The sequence below is a fragment of the Ochotona princeps genome, chromosome 1 (genome assembly GCF_030435755.1).
Source record: "Ochotona princeps isolate mOchPri1 chromosome 1, mOchPri1.hap1, whole genome shotgun sequence".
Lineage (NCBI taxonomy): Eukaryota > Metazoa > Chordata > Mammalia > Lagomorpha > Ochotonidae > Ochotona > Ochotona princeps.
Genome location: NC_080832.1, coordinates 15,960,456 through 15,980,061, shown reverse-complemented (window position 1 = coordinate 15,980,061; position 19,606 = coordinate 15,960,456). Strand labels below are relative to the sequence as shown.

The 19,606-nt window shown below is 47.0% G+C and overlaps 1 protein-coding gene across 1 annotated transcript in view; it reads left to right on the top strand.

Annotated features, from left to right (window-relative positions):
• The window catches only part of UST (uronyl 2-sulfotransferase), a 297,060-nt gene extending 277,956 nt beyond the window's left edge, over nucleotides 1–19,104 (top strand). Inside the window, exon 8 of the mRNA XM_058666312.1 lies at nucleotides 16,272–19,104. Coding sequence (XP_058522295.1) covers nucleotides 16,272–16,555 — 284 coding nt within the window. The 3' untranslated portion in view covers nucleotides 16,556–19,104. The remainder of the gene's footprint in view (nucleotides 1–16,271) is intronic.
• The last annotated feature ends 502 nt before the right edge of the window (nucleotides 19,105–19,606 follow it).

Below are 19,606 nucleotides of genomic sequence, written 5' to 3'. Positions count from 1 at the left end.
ACCCCCAGGTCTGGACCACTTGTTCACCAGTGGGAGCTATGACTCTCCAGGGGAGTTTCCCAAGTTCCTCCACTTGATCCACTCCCAAACCCAGTTCCCATACATGCCCTTGGGTTTTAGGCCAGTGCCCAGTGCAGTCTAGCCTTCCATTTGGCCTTGTATGAGCTGGTGAGTGTTGCAGCCCGGCCCACCCCACACCCTATTGAGGATGCACATTCAGGTGCTACTACCTTGACCAGTCCAGACTGTTGCAGGTTCCTTTACCTGTGATTGATGGTAAGCTCTTTGGTCACACCTAGCTTAGTCCATCACCACCCCAACTCTTAAGCTAACCAGTAGGGCTGGAATTTCCACAGGGTGTGGCCCACACATCCCCCACAGAATCTACCCCCGGATATGGTTCTCGAATGCTAGTTAATGTCATAGCCCTGCCTACTGTGACCCCTCTGCTAATCCATCATCATGTCAGGTAATAGGATATGATCCTGCTGGACATGCCCCGAGCCTTAGCTTTTGCATGGACTGGTGTTCGGTGCTCAGCATTGTTAAGTAATTACAAGTTCTTCAGAGGAAGAGTTACTGTCATTGGGAATCTTTAGGATTGATTCACAGTCTAAAAGTACTGTGGGTTCAACCTGGAGCTACCTAAGCAGTGATTCAAAGATCAAAACCTCAGAGCTCCCTGGCTGGGCGGCCAGCAGGCAGAGCCTGGCGCCAAATGGTGCACTGGCTGCCAGGGAACAGCTCACCACGTGCACATGGTGGCTGGAGCCGGGATCCAAGCAAGACGCCCTGTCCTGAGGCCCACCCAGCTGCCAGGAGGCTGCTGGAAGTTTAAACTCCCAGGCCCAAGGTCGTGCCCCTCCCCAATCCCATCTACCACTCAATGAGAGCGGCGGGTGGGCCCCTCACTGATGGTTCTAAATAAAGGATGTCTTCCCAACAAAGAGACATTTCGTTGCTAGAGCTGTAGTCAGTCTTCCAGTTAGTTGTTTTCTCAGAAGCAGATACTTTTAAAGAGAAATGTTTGATACACTTGATGCTGTGAAAATAAGCCTTCATTTCGTGGCCAGCATTTTAATTGCAGAATGCCACTGTTTTGAAGAGCAAGCATGCCGATGCACGGCAGGATGCACTGTGGAAGAACGGCATCTGATATTTGAGGACTTAGTTCATGGCACCACACTTGGGCAGCAGCAAACTGTCCTCTGCTGTCTCATGTCACAGGACAGCAGGAAAAGCCAGGGAGCTGGGAAAGGGGCCAACCTCAGGGGACTGCACGGTGCCCCAGATCACAGTCAACTCAGGTGTGTGGACCAGGAGGGCTGAGCTCAGACACCTGTTCTGGCCTTGGCACCTTCAGGATTTCGGAGTATGGCTGGGTGCTGCGTGAGTGCCCCCCCCATCATCACAGAGCTGCAGGCTCCTGCAGTACAGTCTGCAGGGCCCAGACTCCCCAGGGAATGGTTGCACTTAAAGTTTGTCCAGCAGAAGTTCACCTCTCCCCCAACTCCTGACGGGCACAGTAGGTGGACATTGCAGTCATCAGTGTCACCCCTTTAGGGTTCCCACTGCCCCCCAAGTGGGGCAAGGGTTTCCTGGTTAACTGGGAAGTTACCAGAAGGGTTGGACATTTGATTCCCTTTTAAGTGTTGCCTCTTCCTACTCCAGAAGAAAGTCTGTGGCTTCATCTTTGCATGGCTTTGGTAGTCCCTGGAATTGCACTTTAAACCTCCGTGAATGAGCAGGCAGAGTCTGGGCAGGAGAAGAGCTAATTATCACTGCCACAGCCCCCATAGCCATTTGAGCATATTCTGAGGATGAATGTTGGATCACCCGGGCAGTAAGCAGGGAGCTAATCATGGGCCATCCATCCCTCCGGTTCCATGAGGTGAGAACCAGCTATGGGATCTGTCTGATAATGCCGGTCCCTTGCCTGGGCTGCTCACAGTCAGAGGCCAGTGCCCTGCCCTTGACGTTGAATACTTTGTCTTCCCAGTTCCTTTCCTTGTGTTGGGTGGCTGGGGGGAGGAAGAGACATTTAGAATCCATCATTCTCTTTCATCAAAGCAGCCTTGCATTTCCAGACAGTTCCAAAAAGAAAAAAAAAAAGTAAATCATGTAACTCTCACTTGACTGCATAAGGAAAGTTTCTCTTGAAATTCCAAGTCATCTCGAGTTATTTAATTATTTGTATCTGCAGATCTAAAAAGAAGACTGAAAAAAATTTAAAACTCGTTGTTTATTTTACAACCCTCAGCACCAAGGCAGCCATGAAGCTGCTTTTTGTTCCTTCCTCCTTTAATTGCCCTACCTCCGAGAAGCTGGGCTTCACATGCCATCCATCATCCGTGTGGCACATCAAACACGGGCTGGTTGGGGCCCCGCACATCACTGTGAACCACAGTGACACACATTCATTTCCGCTCCAGCAGCTGCAGGGGAGACAGGCAGTCGTAGGGCAGCTATTTGAGCTGTGTGGTCTCCCTGTATCATTCAGGAAATGAGCTTACTCTGTGACAAGCATCGTGTTCACAGCCTCGGCAGCAGCCGGCTGGTGCAGAGCTCTGCCGGCGACCCTGCCTTCTGTCTATTCCCAATGCTCTGGCCCCTCTCCAGCCAGCCAGGACTTTCACCATACCTATCACCTAAAAATGTGCAAATGTGCCTTCTCCCTCCCTGTGCGCTGGAGACTGCTGGATGCAATCTAACCTGACATTAGGAAACTACAGCGATTTGGGGTTTTGTTTTGTTTTTTTTTAGGCAGGAGCATTTGTTCAAAGAGCATAACCTCTGGGCTGAGCATTTAACAACTCTCTAGGAAGCTGAGGAACTATGCCAATCTTATTTTTTAAACATTATGTACTTGTTTCAACAGCGGAGTAAGGGAAACAGAAAGAAAGGGAGCAAGAAATCTTCCATCCTCCTGGTTCACTCTCCAAATGACTTCAGTGACCTGAGACGGGCTAGGCCGATGTCATGAGCCAGAAATGCCGTCCTGGATCTCTCCCGTGGTTGCAGGGGCCCAAGCACCCGGCCATCTTCCGTTGCCCTCCCAGGTACATTAGCAGAGAGCTGGGTGGGAGGCAGAACAGCCAGGACTCAAACCCCACTCCCACAAGAGACACTAGTGTTGCCGCGAAGGCTTACACCGCTGTGCCACCTTGCCCGTCTTACTTTATTGATTTTTTTTTGGTGGGAGAATTTGGTCCATTTCTGGTCCTGTGGAAACACGGATTCCAGTCTTGCATGTTTTCTTTACCAGTCCAGGTTCAAACAAGTGCTGATTGTGGGGGACGGGACCCTGGTTGATTGCTCAGATCTAGATGGAGGAAAGGAATGCTGCAGCCAGCCCAGCAGCAACACATGCTGCACGTCGCAGTGAGGTTTGGTTCCTTTGCATATGGTTAACCAGCTTGGAGGTCATAAAGCGAGGCCTCTGTCCTCGGGGTCAGCAGCTGGGTTTACACAGCACTGCCAGATTGTTTATTCTGGTGCCGAGCCAGGGCAACATCGCTTTTTCCATTAGTGCGTGTTGGACAGATGAAGGGAGGCAGGAGGGCAGACGGCAAGGGACAGGTCTGTGATGTCCTCTTTATTTAGTCCAGGGACGTGTCTGGGTACTGCAGATGACGAATCGGTGTAAACATCGTGTCACTGCCGCGGAGGGGCTGGCAGCTGCTGCTGTTGCAAACACAACTAGGTCAGCCAGTGAAGCAAAATCCATGCCTGGTTTAAGTCCTGCGTGTCACTGCAGTCCCGTGTGCAAACCAGTTACCACTGGGTGGCATTCACCACCGTGCTCAGAAGCTGAATGCCCGGTGTTCTGTGGCAGTCCCTCGGGGAAGCACCCCTGCAGTGGCAAACAAATCTCGCTGTGTTCTGCGGGTTTGGGCGCTCCGTGCAAGCGAGCGTGAGTGGCACTGAACACACAAGTGTCTCCAAAGGCCTGGCAGACTTTCTCCTTGGCAATCCTTTCCCTGAAACACCAGCTTTCTGAGGAGCCCCAGGGTCCTAGCCTAAGATCGCCTATGAGACATCAGGGACCAGCCAGAGCACTATCACAGTCGCAGCCCCTTTGTTCACACAGATGTGATCTGATGGTGTGTGTAACTCCCACCTGGAATGTCGTCCTGTAGTTCATGGAGACACACAGCAGGTACAACCAGAAATGATGGCAGATGAAGTCGTTGAAAGCATTGATCTAGCAAAAAGGAGGCCACGGTTTATTTATATATATTTTACCTGATATTGTGTGAATTTCTTCAGTTCACAGGCGTGGTAAGTGACACCGGGAGGGACACGACACAAATTTGTGAGCTACACATTGGCAGTAATGCATGCCTTTCTCCTAGAAATCTGTGTATGTGGAGAGTGGTCCCTCAGCAAGGTATTTCATGAGCTTTGCTAAGTATGTGAGAGCAGTCTGTGCCCTGAACGTAGACAGAAGGGCTAAGCCAAGCCAGCCACCGTTGCCCAAACAGCGCAATCTGTTACGCCAACGTCTAAGCACTGACCCTCCATCAATCTGATTTGCTCTGGAAGATCTCCTCCCCTGAAGAAGGAATTCAGGAAAAAAAAAAAAAACAGGTACAGTCAACACCAAAAGTTGCCCTTGGGGTTAATCCGATCGTATAAACGGATTTAAAATACAGGTTTCAAATCAACAAGCATTTATGGAGGGCCATTGTGTGCCAGGCATGGAGTTGGACGCTGGGGAACTAAAAATTAAAAAGACACAGTCCTATTCAATGTGAAAACATTTTTTCTGGCTGGCAGACCTTTCACCAGATGCTCCAAACTTACCAGAGCACTCCAGCCCTCCTTCACCACCGATGCCCTCCATGCCAGAATACACACAGGCGAGAAGAAGTGGGTGGTTATAGACTTCCACTCAATTTGGAAATTAACAGCCTATGATGGCGCAGGCAAAGTGCTAGACTAGGAACGAAAAAGCCCATTTTCTAGTCTCAGGTCCATCCCTCTCTGGTCTCACAGCCCCGAATCTGTCTTGAGATGTCTCAGGCTCCTACGAGCTATGGGTCAAATGATTGGACAAGCTTGTGCAAGGTCACATGGAGGTACATGCATCCTCAGAGCCCTGGCAAAGCATAAGCTGCTAGTCCCTTGGGCTGGGAAGAGGGTATGCCCCCCCCGATCCTGCTCCAGTCCCTGCTCAGTCCTGGCTGTGACTGACCGGAAACCACAACCTCTCTGTTGGTATTCAAATAGAAGGCTCAAGTGTTGTTGATGTTTTTCTTTCTTCCCCCTCCAAACATTTCACAGCTAAACCCCAGTGCCTATTTTGAGGAAATTTCCTGCAATTATCCTCAACATAACGAAGGCAAATATTTGGTCAATCCCTAAAGATCCGTAATAAAAATGAAAGAGAACATCAAAATCATCGTGGGACCACTGGTTCCCCTCTGCTGGAGTGTGTTTATTAATTAAAGGACAGGGCCAGCATGATCGGTCCAAAAAGGCAACCAAGCCATGAAACAAACACTGGAGTTTACAACACACCAGTATCTCTTGCAAATTTGTATGAAGCACATTCAGATGTGGCCGCTGTCCCCACCGGGCTGCACCTCCAGCCACAGACACAGTCAAGCTTTCTCCTCCAACCGATTCTGTGGATCCCTCCAGGAGTCTGCTGTGAGGGACACGGGCTGAGCTGTGAATACAGAGATAATTGGTGTGCCACCCTGACCCTGACCACACTCAGGGCAAGAGCTCCCTCTGTGAGAAGAACCACTAAATGAAGCCTGCAAGAGGTATTAAGAACAAAATCCAGGGGAAATGTTTCAGAGGGGTTGATTGAGCCCCGGATAATGCCCAGAAGTTTTACATCTTTTGCTGGAAACATACACATACACACAACACATGCACTTAAGACTTAAACACAGCAAACTTTCATGATCGAATACAAGGATGCTTCAGAAAGCCTGTGAAAAATGAAATTAAAGTTTATTTTTGGTCCCGAAAGTTGTGAAGTCATTTTCCACAATGCACGTTTTTTCATGAACATTGTGAGGATCCCCCATTGCACTTGTACTTCACATTCGTATACCAAGATCAACTTATCTTTTAACCCCAATTTCCATAGACTTTTCAAGTGCCTTCACACCAGTTGTGGGAGACATACTCCACGCAGCGCCTTTAAGACAGTTCTCATGGAGCTGCACTCTCCACCGAAGGTTTCTGCCAAGGAGAGGATGCAGGGAAGCCAGCAGAGAGCAGAGAGATGTCCTCCCTGCCTCCATCCCGGAAGGAAGGGTCTCCCCCACATCTTGCACTCTGTTCCCCTGTCAGCAATGGGAAAGCTCAAGAGCTTGCACTCTGGTCAAGCGTCCCTCACCTGACTTCTTCACTTATCACCTATGCAGATTTGGACCAGATGCTAAATCTCACAACTGTATATAGTAATAATAAGATATTCTGCAACATTTGGAGTTTCTTTTCAGCTTGATTCTATTTATCAAATGCATGCTTAGGAATCTCAGAGTACTTGGCATGGATAACGCTCTAGAAAAAAATGCCTGATGGTTCTGGTGGTGGTCGTGACTTATACCTCTATGCGTGGTGCAGAATGGTTAGTTATTTGGTGAATATTTATAGAAAGCAGGAAGGAAGGGGACACTGGACCCATAGATGAGACCTAATCAAAGCCTCCATTGTCACCTGAAACGCTTGGTTCCTAGATGTGTGAAACTCAGATGTTCCAAGTCTTGAAAATGAAACATAAAATTTGAATTGGCGTGGCAGCCAGCCACATAACATGAAAGACTGAAGCAGCAGTTAGGGTTCCAGACAAGCTGGTTGATGACAGCTGCTCAGAGTGTGCAGTCCTACTCAGCTCCCTAGTCCCCCTCTAAGAGAAGCCAGAGATCCGGATTTCCATGTGAAACAGACCAAGTCTTACATCAGCAAAACCTAGGAGCCAAACGCCACATGGCCTGCCAGTCCCGGCTCAGGCTGCCTTCCTGTAAGGCGTTCTGTGGTTGTCTCTTCATCTGAAAGATGTGTCCATGGACACCAAAGACACAAGCCCCTAGGATTTGTCTCTCTGTTTCTGAAAGATTACAAGGATGGTTGTGGGGTGAGATCCTTGCTTCCTGATAGATGCCAGAGCGTGTGCTGACCTCACAATGGCGATCTCGCTTAGCAAAGAATTCTGATCAGAAGCAAAGATTTTTAAAGCCTAGCTGTTTGGTGGCTGAAACAACAACAGTTGGCAAGGAATCCTAACAACTTCTGCCAGAGCCTCTACGAGGGCAGCCTAGTGGGAAGCTGATTCCGTAGTTCATGTCGCTGTGTTTTGTTTGGAGGAAAAGTCTGGCATTGACGAAAATGTGGAACACTTAGCAATGGAATGACTTTTCCATAACACTGATTATTGTACAGCACGACCCATAACTAGGTCTTTGAAATGTGATTTTAAAAACTCATTACTTACTGTGCAAGGCAATCTACCCTCTTGTCTTTCCATATGAAGGTGATAATTTTCTACAGATTCAGAAAAGTGTCCCTGCTTGTGGCCAAATACTTAGTAAGGGAAAACCTCGACATAAAAGGGAGGGCCCAGGTTCAAATCCAGCTCTGGAACTTACTTTCCAACTATGCAACCTGGGGTAAGTCGGTTATCGTCCCAAGAGTCTATTTTCTCCATCTGCAGAATAGAGTTCATGCACTTACTTCACAGGGCTGCTGAGCACACTCAATAAAATAACGTGAATATCAGCAAAACCCCAGCCCATCCTAGGTGCACATCATCAGGGTTGGCCCAACGTGGATCTCTGTTCAGTTGTCACAAAATAACACTCCTATTTCTCCCCGTGACATAACCTTTGGCAGTGTCATGAGCCTTCTTATTAAACTTGGCAGCTCTGTGGAAAACAAGATCAGATGAACAACAAATGTTTCACACAACTTTGTGTGTGTGTTGTTCATGGCGGTGTGAAAACTAAAGGTAGAGGATTGGATGACACTGTGCAGGGGTTCAAGGGAAGGGCTGGGATAAGCCTTGGAAGACAATGACAATTAAAGACTGGACAGGGACAGAGGAGAGGGTGGAGAGAATGCAGAGTGGGAATTGGAGAATCAAGGATGACCAGGCAATTACCTCTCTAATGCCAAAAAAGGTAAGAGGTTCGCCATGAAATGTGCAGTCAAGCGTGTGAGGTCAGAGGTCCCACTGAGTCATCAACCAGGAAACAAAGGGAAACAAAGGCTTGTGTGGGTTCGGTCATGTGTGTAAGTTGAGAGTTTGATAACAAGTGTAGAGAATAGACAATTCTTAAAGAAGTTGGTCTGTGATGGAGATGAAAAACAGATGAGAAAAAGGGGAAGGGGAATTTTGTTAAAAAGAAGCCAGTTGGGAGATTGACCATGATAAAGAGGAGGTGGGTCAGAGGCAAGAGGTGGGATGGAGAAGGATGGATGGATGAAGCAAGAGTGACACATTAATGCAGAACAGGAGACTATCAGAAAAGATTTGCTCACACCAGATTCCAGCTGTTGCTGTCTTTCATGTTTAACAATCCTTTCTGTTGTATGCATTTAACCTATTGGAGAGAGAGATTCCAGCTCCCTCCTACTGGCTCACCCCTAAAATTCCTGGAACAACAGAGACTGGAATAAAGCAAAACTGGGAGCCAGGAATTCAATCTAGGCTCGTATATAAATGGCTGGAGTCATCAGCCTCTGCCATCCATGGTCCATGTTAGTAGGAATCCAGAGCACAACCAGAACTCCGAGTCAGGCGCCGCAGTGTGGGATGCAGGCATCCCTAGCAGCATCTTAGCACTGCAGCCAATGCTACCCTGTGCCTCGTGTTTAGACAAGGGTCTCATGAAGGGGCCAAGAAGAATAAGGTAGACTGAAAGAGCAGAGCTACTCCTAGCAATATATTACTTTCCAAGAAAGGATTTTTCACAACTTTTCATCTTCTATCCAGTAATGAAAAGTTTCTTTTTACTTCTTAACCTTTAAAGTCCGTACTTAAAAGTATATTAAGTTTTCTAGCAAACATGAGGGCAGGCCTCCTGGTGTTTGTTTCTAGTAATACCATCGAATAGCCAAAACCCTTGCACCGGGATAATGGAGTAGCTTGTAACGAAAACATGATTGGAAAATCCACTTGCTATCTTATGAAATATAAATGTCACTGAAGACCTTCAACCTTACGAACTTCAGATAAAATGAGTTCGTGGCAGAGGGTCTGGGTGGAATCTCCCAGTGCTGACCAATGACACACTCCCAAAAGGACACTACAGTGTCAGGTGCTGCTTGTCATAGAAATGCTGACTTTCCCAAATTTGGTAGGGCCTGGCTCAATTTGTGACCGAGTTAGAATAGCATTTCCTATTAGAAACATTGGAGTTAAAACTAAATACGACATCTGGGAATGGGCTTCTGCCTCTGAGGTGGTTCTGGGGCAGTGGTTCCCAACCCTTTGGGTATGTGCTTTTGATGCTATGATGGTCTAGTTCAATATTATTTTAATTAAAGAAAGATCCTCCATCCATTGGTTCATTCCCCAAGTAGCCACAATAGCCAGAGCTGGACTATGTCAAAGCCAGGAGCTTCTCCTAGTCTCCCATGTGGGTTTTTCACTGCTTTTCCCAGACACATTAGCTGAGAGGTAGATTGCAGGTAGAGCAGCCGAGACACAAGTCAGCACTATATGGAATGCCAGGGTTGCATTTGGTGGCTTAACGTGTTATGCCACAATGTGGTGCTTTAATTCCATTTTCCACAAAATTGTTTGAAATAACTTCTTTGTGAAATGTTGAAGGAAATACAACTTACTAATTTCTTGATTCTTAATAAACCCAAATATCTAAGCTTCATATATGGTTTCCAGAAGTCCATATACTCTCCATGTGTTCTTGAACTGGAACTTTAGTCAAGTTCTCACAAGGTCTAAGAATCTTCATTCAGACTTTCTCAGTATTCCCAGATCAGGCTGCACACACCAGGAGAGCTGGCTGCCTAGTAGGTGCCATTTGCCTCTCTTACCCATGAAAGTCATGGCTGAATTTACACTAAGGGTGTTATTTAAATGTTGCTAGTTGTATTGTAGTTTTTTCCTTATGAAAATAGATGCAAGATATTTCTCTGTGATCTCTTAACTAGAAATATTTGTGCAGAGATTTTACTGAAGAACTATGTAAAATGGCGAATTCTTTTTTGTTGCTAGTAGGTCAACAATCGAACTCTTCACCTACTTCCCACCCAAGTAGGTAGGATGTTCAACATACGTTTTGTATTACTGAGCCTAGGGTTTGGGAGCTAACAAATAACATCCATTTTTTTCCACCTGGCTTTTAAATTGAGAAATACACACATGGATAGATACATGGAAGGCCAGTGGGGAATGTTGTGACCCAATAAAGCAAGATAGAAGGATGCAGCTTGGGTGTTTGATTGACCAACCTGAGAACAGGTGCACTCAGCCCAGAGGGGAGACCAGCTCAACCCCTTTCCCAAAGACCCAGTCAAAGGCTCAGGCCCTGGCACTTGGCTTGCCTCCCCAAAAGATGGACTATGTCCAGAGGCCAGGAGGGCTGTCCTGTGGAACATGTGGGAGGGGGAAGAAATAATTGACCACAAAACCGATCTTTTTTTTTTTTTTTTAACCCTCAGCTCATCCTCCCTGGCTCAGTTCCCCAGCTAGGCAGCTAATAACAGCACATGTATTTTGTAAAATTCTTTAGACTCTTTTCAAATAGGTTGGGTCAAATCATTTAAATGTTGGATTTATTTTAAAATCATAGGAATTAATTCAAACTTCTTTCTTTCTTTGTTTCTTCCTTTCCTTCTCTTTCTTCCTTCATTCTTTCCTTTCTTTCTTTTTTTAAAAGATTTATTTTTATTGCAAAGTTTCTTTCTTTCTTTCCTTCTTTCCTTCCTTCCTTTCTTTTTTTTTAAAGAATTTCTTTTTATTGCAAAGTCAGATATACAGAGAGGAGAGACAGAGAGGAAGCTCTTCTATCCAATGGTTCACTCCCCAAGTGACCGCAACAGTTGGAGCTGAGCCAATCTGAAGCCAGGAGCCTCTTCCGGGTCTCCCACATGGGTGCAGGGTCCCAGGGCTTTGGGCCGTCCTCGACTGCTTTCCCCGGCACAGGCAGGGAGCTGGATGGGAAGTGGGGCTGCTGGGATTAGAACTGGCGCCCATATGGGATCCTGGTGCGTTCAAGGCAAGGACCTTAACCGCTACATTATCGTGCTGGTTCCCCTTTCTTTCTTTTTTTAATGGAGCAGGGCAGGGTACAAGAAAATAAAACCCCACATCATTTAGCCTGTTCTGAGAGGAAGAGATTTTTAGGAAGCCGGAAATGAATGAATTGTTTTTTCCCTGCTTCTCAGTGTTTAACCTTAAACTTTTTATGACTTGTCTTTCAAGATTTTTGTTAACTCTGGTTTAAAAACACAAAGGTTAAGGTTATGAAAGCGGCCCACCCCAGATTAGCAAGAAATCATTTCTGTTGAGAGGACAGACAGGATTAAATGTTCCATTGTGAACCCGTTTTAGAAGAGTCTTTGCCAAGTTCCTAAGCAAAAACTGTAGAGCTGATAGGGCGGAAGTGTAGCATGCCTTTGCCAGGAGTCACTCCGCAAAGCCCCCTTACTTCAGGGGCTGCTACCCTGACAACGTTCCCTTTTGCATTGCCCTTGGGGGCTTCGGAAAGTGTTTGAAATATCTTCAAAAAGGGAAATTCTTTGTCCTTTCATGTGAATCTGTCTTTTGAAATGACTCGTTGAAGCTCTACTTAGAAAATTATACACCCACTGAAATTTGATGGCAAACTTTTTAGTTAAAAAGAAGTTAAAATAAAGGGGCAAATCGAGACCTTAGTTTGGCAATTGTTTCTTATCTAAAAGACAGGTGGTAAGGGGAGAAAATAGATAAATGGTATTCACTGGAATTAAAAAATGTTTGTGCATCAAGGAAAACTACCAATTGAGTAAAAAGATACTTATTGAATGAGAAAAATGTGGCCATATCGGAAGGTCCACTGAAATATAAAGAACTCCTAAACACACCAACCTCCAAGCAAAGAACCTAATTCAGAAGTGGGCAGAGGACTTGGGTAGGCATTTCTTCAAAGGATCACTAAGCATATGAAGAGATTATTAGACATTAGAGAAATCATTAACATCTGAATCATGAGTCATTGAGAAAATGTGAATCCAAACCACCGGGAGATCAGTGGGAGCAGCACACAGGATGTAGAGGTCAGAATCCCGACACAATGCTGCTTGGGATATAAAATTATGCAGCCACTATAAAAAGCAGTGTATAGTTCCTCACTAAGTTCTTGAAGTCGTCACATGTCCCAGCAATCCCACTCTTCCACATATACTCCAAACAATTGAGCAGATACTTGCATCATGATAGCCCCCAAGTGGGAGCGATCCACACCATAAGACAGAATGAAGTGCTGCTAGCACACGGATGGATACTGAAAACCCTGTACAGTGTGGAATGAATTAGTCCAGCAAGGACAAGTATTGTTTTTTTTTCCATTGAATATTTATTTTTTATTGTATTTTTGTTGACAATCTTTACATAGTTAATTATGGTAAAAAAAAAAAAAAAAGGTTCAGGGGGTATAGGGAAGTGGGAAATAGTATTATGTCCATATTGTTTCCATCATGTATCTGAGGTAAAGGGGGATATTGACGGAGAATCCCCACCCAGTTTCCCACCCACCCCAAGTCCCGGATGTGGAGCATGATCTGAGATCCTTGCTCAAATGGTTTTAATAGTTCTCCAGTTATGAATCGCTGCCAGTTTCACTCGATGAGGTCGTCCACTGATTGACACAGTCCATCATAGAGTCTTCATTTGCCCAGTATTTCGCTGCCAACATATAGCTGAGGTGGTTGATTGACTTGCTCTATCCTCTGTCTTTTCTTGGCTAGGGTTCTGAGTCCAGCAGTTCGATTGGGGAGATCTCCAAAGAAACTTTGATAGATTCCCAGACCAGATTCTTGTATGTTCTAGCAAGCACAGGGCCTGGCACAGTCCATCACCACGATCAGCTGGTGGTTTCAATTGCTGGGTTGGTTCTGTTTTCGGTCCCGAGTTGCGCTGGAACCAATGGGTGTTGCAGTCCAGCCTGGTTCTGCCCAGCACACACTCGGCCCTCGCATCAACCAGTGAGAGCTGCAGCCTAGTCGGGGCGACCCACAATAACCCCCACCAGGCCCACCCCCTACCCTGGTTTGCCAGTATGTGTAGCAGACTAGTCCAGTCTGTCCCACATCCTACTTGGCTCTTGTACTTGTCAGTGGGTATTAGAGCTTAGTTCCATCTAACCAACTCAACTATCCAGCCCTCACGGATGTTGTTGAGTGCCTCTCTGTCTAGCCACCCCAGCCCCCGTCCTAGTTTTCATGCCCTCCCGCGGGACTAGTGACCCAAGAGGGGGGAACCCACTATTTCCCTCCCAGGTCTCTCTCAGTCCTAGTTTATGCACTCTTCGGGTGGTTCTGTGATTTGACCCGACAGAATTAGTCCCCAGTGCCAGCTTCTGCCAGTTGATGCTGTGGCTAAGCCCAAACATCCCTCACCCACTCTAATTTATGCTTGCACCAGCAGGAATAATCAGCCCAGCCTGGCTTTTCCCTGATCTAGTCCATGTGCAGCGCACAGATGTTGCCGCCTTGCTTAGTCTGGTCTGTCCTCTTCCCAGCCCAAGCTCTCCAGTGGGAGTAGCTGTCTGGCGAGGGGACCAGCCCCTTAATCCCCCCCGCTGGCTCTGCCCCTCCCTTCCTGGATCTCGCGTGTGCTGGTTGGGTGCTGCAGTCAAATCCAGTACAGGCAACCTCACCCTAGCGTTCCATAGTGTGCACTGGTTTTGTCGCGACCAGTTCCGGCTCGACCCACACTCTGTTCTGGTGTTCGGATTTATCAGTGTATGACCTGAACTGATTCAGCCTGGTCTTCCCCTGACCTATGCCAAATGTATGCCAGTGGGAAACTTTCCATGGCCTATTCTGGGCTGTTTCCTATCATGCTTCTTGCGCTTACCTGCAGGGACTGTGTCCTGCCAGAGGAGTTGCCCAGGCTCCTCCATCAGAACCTCTCCCAATGCCAGATTTTGCGCATACTAGGGGGTCCTTGAGCCAGCCCTATTCAGTTCACCTCATGTCCTAGCAGGAACAGTGGCTTTTCCTGGCTTGCTTTCACCTCATTCTGGTTCTTGTTGTTGAATGTTTCAGCCCAGCCATGGCTCGTCCATACCCATGTACAGCTCACACATGGCTCAGTATGGGGTTGAGACCCAGCCTAGTCAGTCCCACATCCACCCTGGTTCTCCAGGACACCAGATGGTGTTGGGGTCTGGCCTGGCCTGGTGCATCCAATCCCAGTCCACACTAGTGCCTCGGGAGATTGCAACTGTTTCCTAGATAGAACGCAACCCCATTCCAGCACACACGCCCCTTGGTGGGAACCTCAACCCAGTTAAGGTGTCCCCTTACCTCCCCAAAGGGCCTGTTCCTAGCCGTAGATCATGCGCCTGCCCGTGGTTGCTCTGACTCAGCTTGTCTCAGTCACTCACTTGTCCTGGCCTATGCCTTAGACAGTGTGGCTTAGTGTTCTTGACTCAAGTAGACCAGTAGTTGCAAGAGCATGGCTCGGCATGACCTGTGCTCCATGCTAGTTTCTGGTTTTGCTTGTTGGCTAAGGTTTGCTCAGTCCTGCCCAGTACATTCTGTTCCGTTACCAATTTCTTCAAAGGAGTTACCGCCATTGGGAATGTTAAGGATTAACTGAGATCCCAGAGGCACAGTGGGATCAACCTGGAGCTACCTAAGCAGCGATTCAGACAACCAATACACCAGAGCTCCCTGGCCAGGCGGCCAGCAGGCAGAGTTTGGCACCACATGGTGCACTGGCCGCCCTGGGGGAGGCCGAGGACTCGTTCACTGCCTTGCGGCAGTGTCTTTGGCGTGAGCCCCCAGCATTGGGTCCAACCCGGCAGGGGCACCCCCCACAGCCGCCACACTGTGAGGAGCGGCACTTGCCCCCAAACCCAAGGCCCGATCCGACAAGTATTGTTTAATTCCATTCCTATGAGATGCTAGAGCAGGCAAAATCATGGCGACAGAGTATATGGCAGGATACTTGGGGACAAGAGGAAAGAGATAGCTGTTATTTAATGACTTGTACTATTAACATCTTTTGCATTGATGAAAGACTTTGGAAATAATGGTGATAATTACACAACATTGTGAATGTCAGGAATAGCACCTAATTGTAAGTTAAATATTTTCTTATATATGATATTTTATGTTAGTAAGTATTGAATACCAAGGAATAACATTTTGAGTGGCTAAGGATTAGTATACAGTGAAGCAGATTTTAATAATATACATTTGACAATACAAACCATTCCAAATTTACAACAGTTAAAGTTATATTTAATAAATCTAATGGTCTTTCCTGTATTTCTTGGTAAATGCGTTGTTGAAATGGTGAATGCAATCTTGTAGCAATGCAATTTTCTATCAATATTAAAAAAAATGTAAATTTGGCCCGGCATTCTGGCCTAGCAGCTAAAGTCCTCGCCCTGAACATGCCGGGATCCCATATGGGCACCGGTTCTAATCCCGGCAGCTCCACTTCCCATCCAGCTCCCTGCTTGTGGCCTGGGAAAGCAGTCGAGGACGGCCCAAAGCCTTGGGTTCCTGCACCCTTGTGGGAGACCTGGAGGAGGTTCCAGGTTCCCGGCTTCGGATCGGCGCAGCACCGGCTGTTGCGGTCACTTGGGGAGTGAATCATTGAATGGAAGATCTTCCTCTCTGCCTCTCCTCCTCTGTATATATCTGCCTTTCCAATAAAAATAATAAATCTTTAAAAAAAAATGTAAATACCATGATCACCAGAAAGTGGTGACATGGTGGCAGAGTCCCCTTCTCAAGGCAGTGTTCTTTGTTCCTGGATCTGGAATACTCAGAAAAGAGGGAAAATGAATAGACTTTGTGAATCAAAAGAATATGGAACCTAGAGTGATTGAGTAAATTGTGATCGAATCACATGGTCACACCCCCTGATAAGGAAGTAAGGTTGTTCAAGTTTGGTCAATGAATGTCTAAAATATGGGCCACGCTTTCCAAACGTTGCCGGGAAATTATCTTTTCTTTCTGATGAAGATGTTTCCTTTTTGTTCTTCGGGCCCTGCCAGCCTTAGGCAGCTAACACAGGCTCTTCCTTCAAAGCTAAATGCTCACATGCAACCCTGGTTCTTTTCCAGAACATAGGAAACTTGGCAACATGACTGTGACCGTGAAGAAGACTGTCCCCTCTCCTGAGGCCGTACAGATTCTCTACCAGCGGATGCGATACGAGTACGAGTTCTACCACTATATCAAAGAGCAGTTCCACCTGCTGAAGCGCAAGTTCGGACTCAAGTCTCGCGTGAGCAAACCCCCCCTGAGACCACAGTTCTTTATTCCGTCTCCACTGGAAACTGAAGAGCCCATCGACGACGACGAACAAGACGATGAAAAGTGGCTAGAAGATATTTATAAGAGGTGATGCCAGCACTGTGTTGTGGCTTTATCTCCCGATTCCAGAGAGTTCTTTTCTTAGGGGAAGAAAAATCCTCCAGACTGAAATCAACACTCAGCTGCATAAAAAGAGAAAAACATTCCCACTTGTTGGGGTCGTTGGGAGACACCCGGTTTTGCGGGTTTTATTTGTTTTGATTTTGTTCTGTGTTGTCTTGTTTGTTTGTTTTGTGTTGTTTTGTTTTCTTGGCTCCTTGGGTCTTTCCCAGGGACACTAGATGGTTCCACCGCAAGGCATCTTGTCATGAAATAGCTTTTTCACCCACCTACCCCTAGAGCGATGGGAAAAGGGGGATAAATATTGGGCATACAGTCCATGGCCCAGAAACAGCATTTGTAAAATGACTTGAAAAAAAATATTATCTCTGTGGTAGGAGACTTTCCAGCCTTGTATATTTCAGCAGAAATGCAAAACCACTTCAAAGACCAGGACATCTCCTCTAGAAGGAGCTAAGAGAAGGCAAGACAGACAGGAACCCCAGAAGGGAAGACGTGCCTGGTCAAGTGGTTGCTCCCCAGGTGGATAGAATTTTGCCTCTGGTTCATTTCCAAGGACACTTTTACCAAGAGTAGCATTCTCTGAAACAGCCAGTTGGCTTGTTCTGCATCCCCAACCAATCAAGGTCCAAGTGCGTGCCAGGCTCCACTGAAATATTCCATTTTCAGGCATCAGTCTGACAGACATCAAAGTGGCGCAGCAGGGAAAAAGAGTTGGCTTGCTGTGTAAGGAAGAAGCAGACAAGACAGGTGAACTCCGGGGGTCATGTGGCATCAGTGACAGGGCAAGCACTGACTCCTGTGTGTGGCAGGATCCCCTGCACCCTGCTCCTGGCCAGGCCAGATCCCCTAATGCTGGTACTATGCACTGTAGTACCTGCTGTGCCCCTAAGAGGTACGTGTGCTCTGCAACAAGCAGTCCTGAGTTCCATGCAAGCTGCAAAACCACAGTCTTGCCCTCCTGAGAATGCTGTGCAGGGCCAGCAAAGAGGAGAGGCAGAAGAGGCTGTTTGGCCACCTCTGTGCATCGCTGCTACCCCCAGTGTGATCTAAGTGGAGACTGAGCAGCTCCAGTGCCCCAGAATAGCTCATGTCCACCTGCTAGTGATGCCTGTATCCAATCATTGGAAGTCTATGCTTGCATTCTGAAAGATTTTCACTTATTTTTTTAAAAGTCCTGAAAATACAGATTCTCCTGGATGGATACAAAGGCACCTGCTGAGAAGTTGGGGTACAGTGGCCCCAGTAGGAGAATCACTCACAGCAAATGTTGTTTACTTCCTGTTTTTCCACTAGAACCAGCCCTGCCAGGGGATTAGCAGCATGCAAGTTGGGGACCCCTTGATGAAGAAAACGTTGGCTGTGTACAAATGACATGTGTGCCATTTTGCAGGCACCAGTAGGTCTCACTGAGATTTTTCCTGCTTTCACTCCAATGGTGCCATGGCCAAGATAGAAAGGTCAGATCCTGTAGCATCCGCCAAATGTGTACTAAAGCTACTTTGTCACAAGATGTGTTAGGAAGGCTGGAGCCCTCTCTCAGGAGTCCCCTGAAGGCAGGGGCCACAGGGACACACTGCCCAGCCCCGCAAGGCCAGCTGTGGGCCTCCTTTCCTGCCTCGGCACACTGGGGCGGGAAAGCGAGTACAGCACAGTTCTTTGAGGAGCAGCTGTCTCGTTCCCAAAGCCCAGGGCCCTACCATCCACCTGGAAAGCAGCTGTCACCCCCAGAGCAAATACAAGAACTGCCGCCTTGGGGGACCTAGGAATTGTCGCTGAGAAGTCAACTGTAGGGAATCTCACCATCTGAAAACAGTGTGGAGTTGACCGCGTTTGCCCTGCTGTTCTCAGGAGTCAGGACACCTGGCCCTTCAGGAACTCCAGCTCCTGCTGCTGCTGCAGCGGGGCCCGACCCCCTGTGTGCTCACGGGCATTTTCTTTCCAGCAGCGACTGGCGTCACGTTGCGACTCAAGATGATGTACTTGCAAGGACTTCTGTGGACTTGTCCCAACAAACATCCTCTAGGGCCTGAAAGGCACCTCGTTGAGTTTATTTGGCACCCGTGACAACATTGCTGTGGCCCCGGGCCCAACACGGTTTGTACTTCATGAAATAAATTGTACATTTTACATAGTTTAATTTAAAAAATACATTGTAAGCTAGTTGATCTCTGACTGCCTTATTTATTATAACCTTTCAGCACATTCCAAGGTTTTAGTTACTCAGGAAGGAGTTAATTAAAATGATTTTATTTTGGTCTGATGGATGTTTTTGAAAAGGAAAATTATGATTAGAAGCGCTCAGTCTACTTTTCCTTGAGTGCTGTAAAAGTGCTTGTAAATCTTTTTTTTTTTAAGAAGAAAGAAAAAATGGTGTTTGACATTGTTGGAGACTCAAAAATATATATGGAATTGAAACATTCGCTTAGCTAAAATAAAAACAATCTGTGTTTGAGGTTAAGTGTTGTTTAACTTATTCCTTGCCCATATAAATAAATGAATATAAAGACATTGAAAATCTTTCTGTTGTGTTGATACCTGAAAAAAAAAAGTGCCTGCAGTTCTTGGTAACTGCCTCCATTCTCTAAGCTATCCAGGCCTTTTTCCCCCCTCAAGACACGATTTTGAAAAGCATGATTGAACAACTGTTGACTTGCATTGCTTCACATCCATGACCCCCTCCCAGAAATTTCGATGAAACAGGTGAGCTATTCATTCGTTCATCAGGCGCGGGTGTGAAGGGCACTAAGTACAATGCTTTTCCCACCGGTTGGGTTGGTTTGAGTGTCACCTGTGACGTGAGGGCCCATACCCCATGGCGGCAACCAGGCTGGGGAGGAAGGCTGTGCCGGGTCTTTGTATAAGCTGATCTGCTCTCCGTATGTGTAGACACCAAGGTTTTAAGACCCTAGCCTCCCAAGTGAGTGCTTTTGGTCCAGAAGTATCCCAGTTGCCTGTGACTGTCAGAGAAACACAGTGTTAAAGAAGTCGTAGTGTTAAGGAAAAATCCATGTTGGTTAAA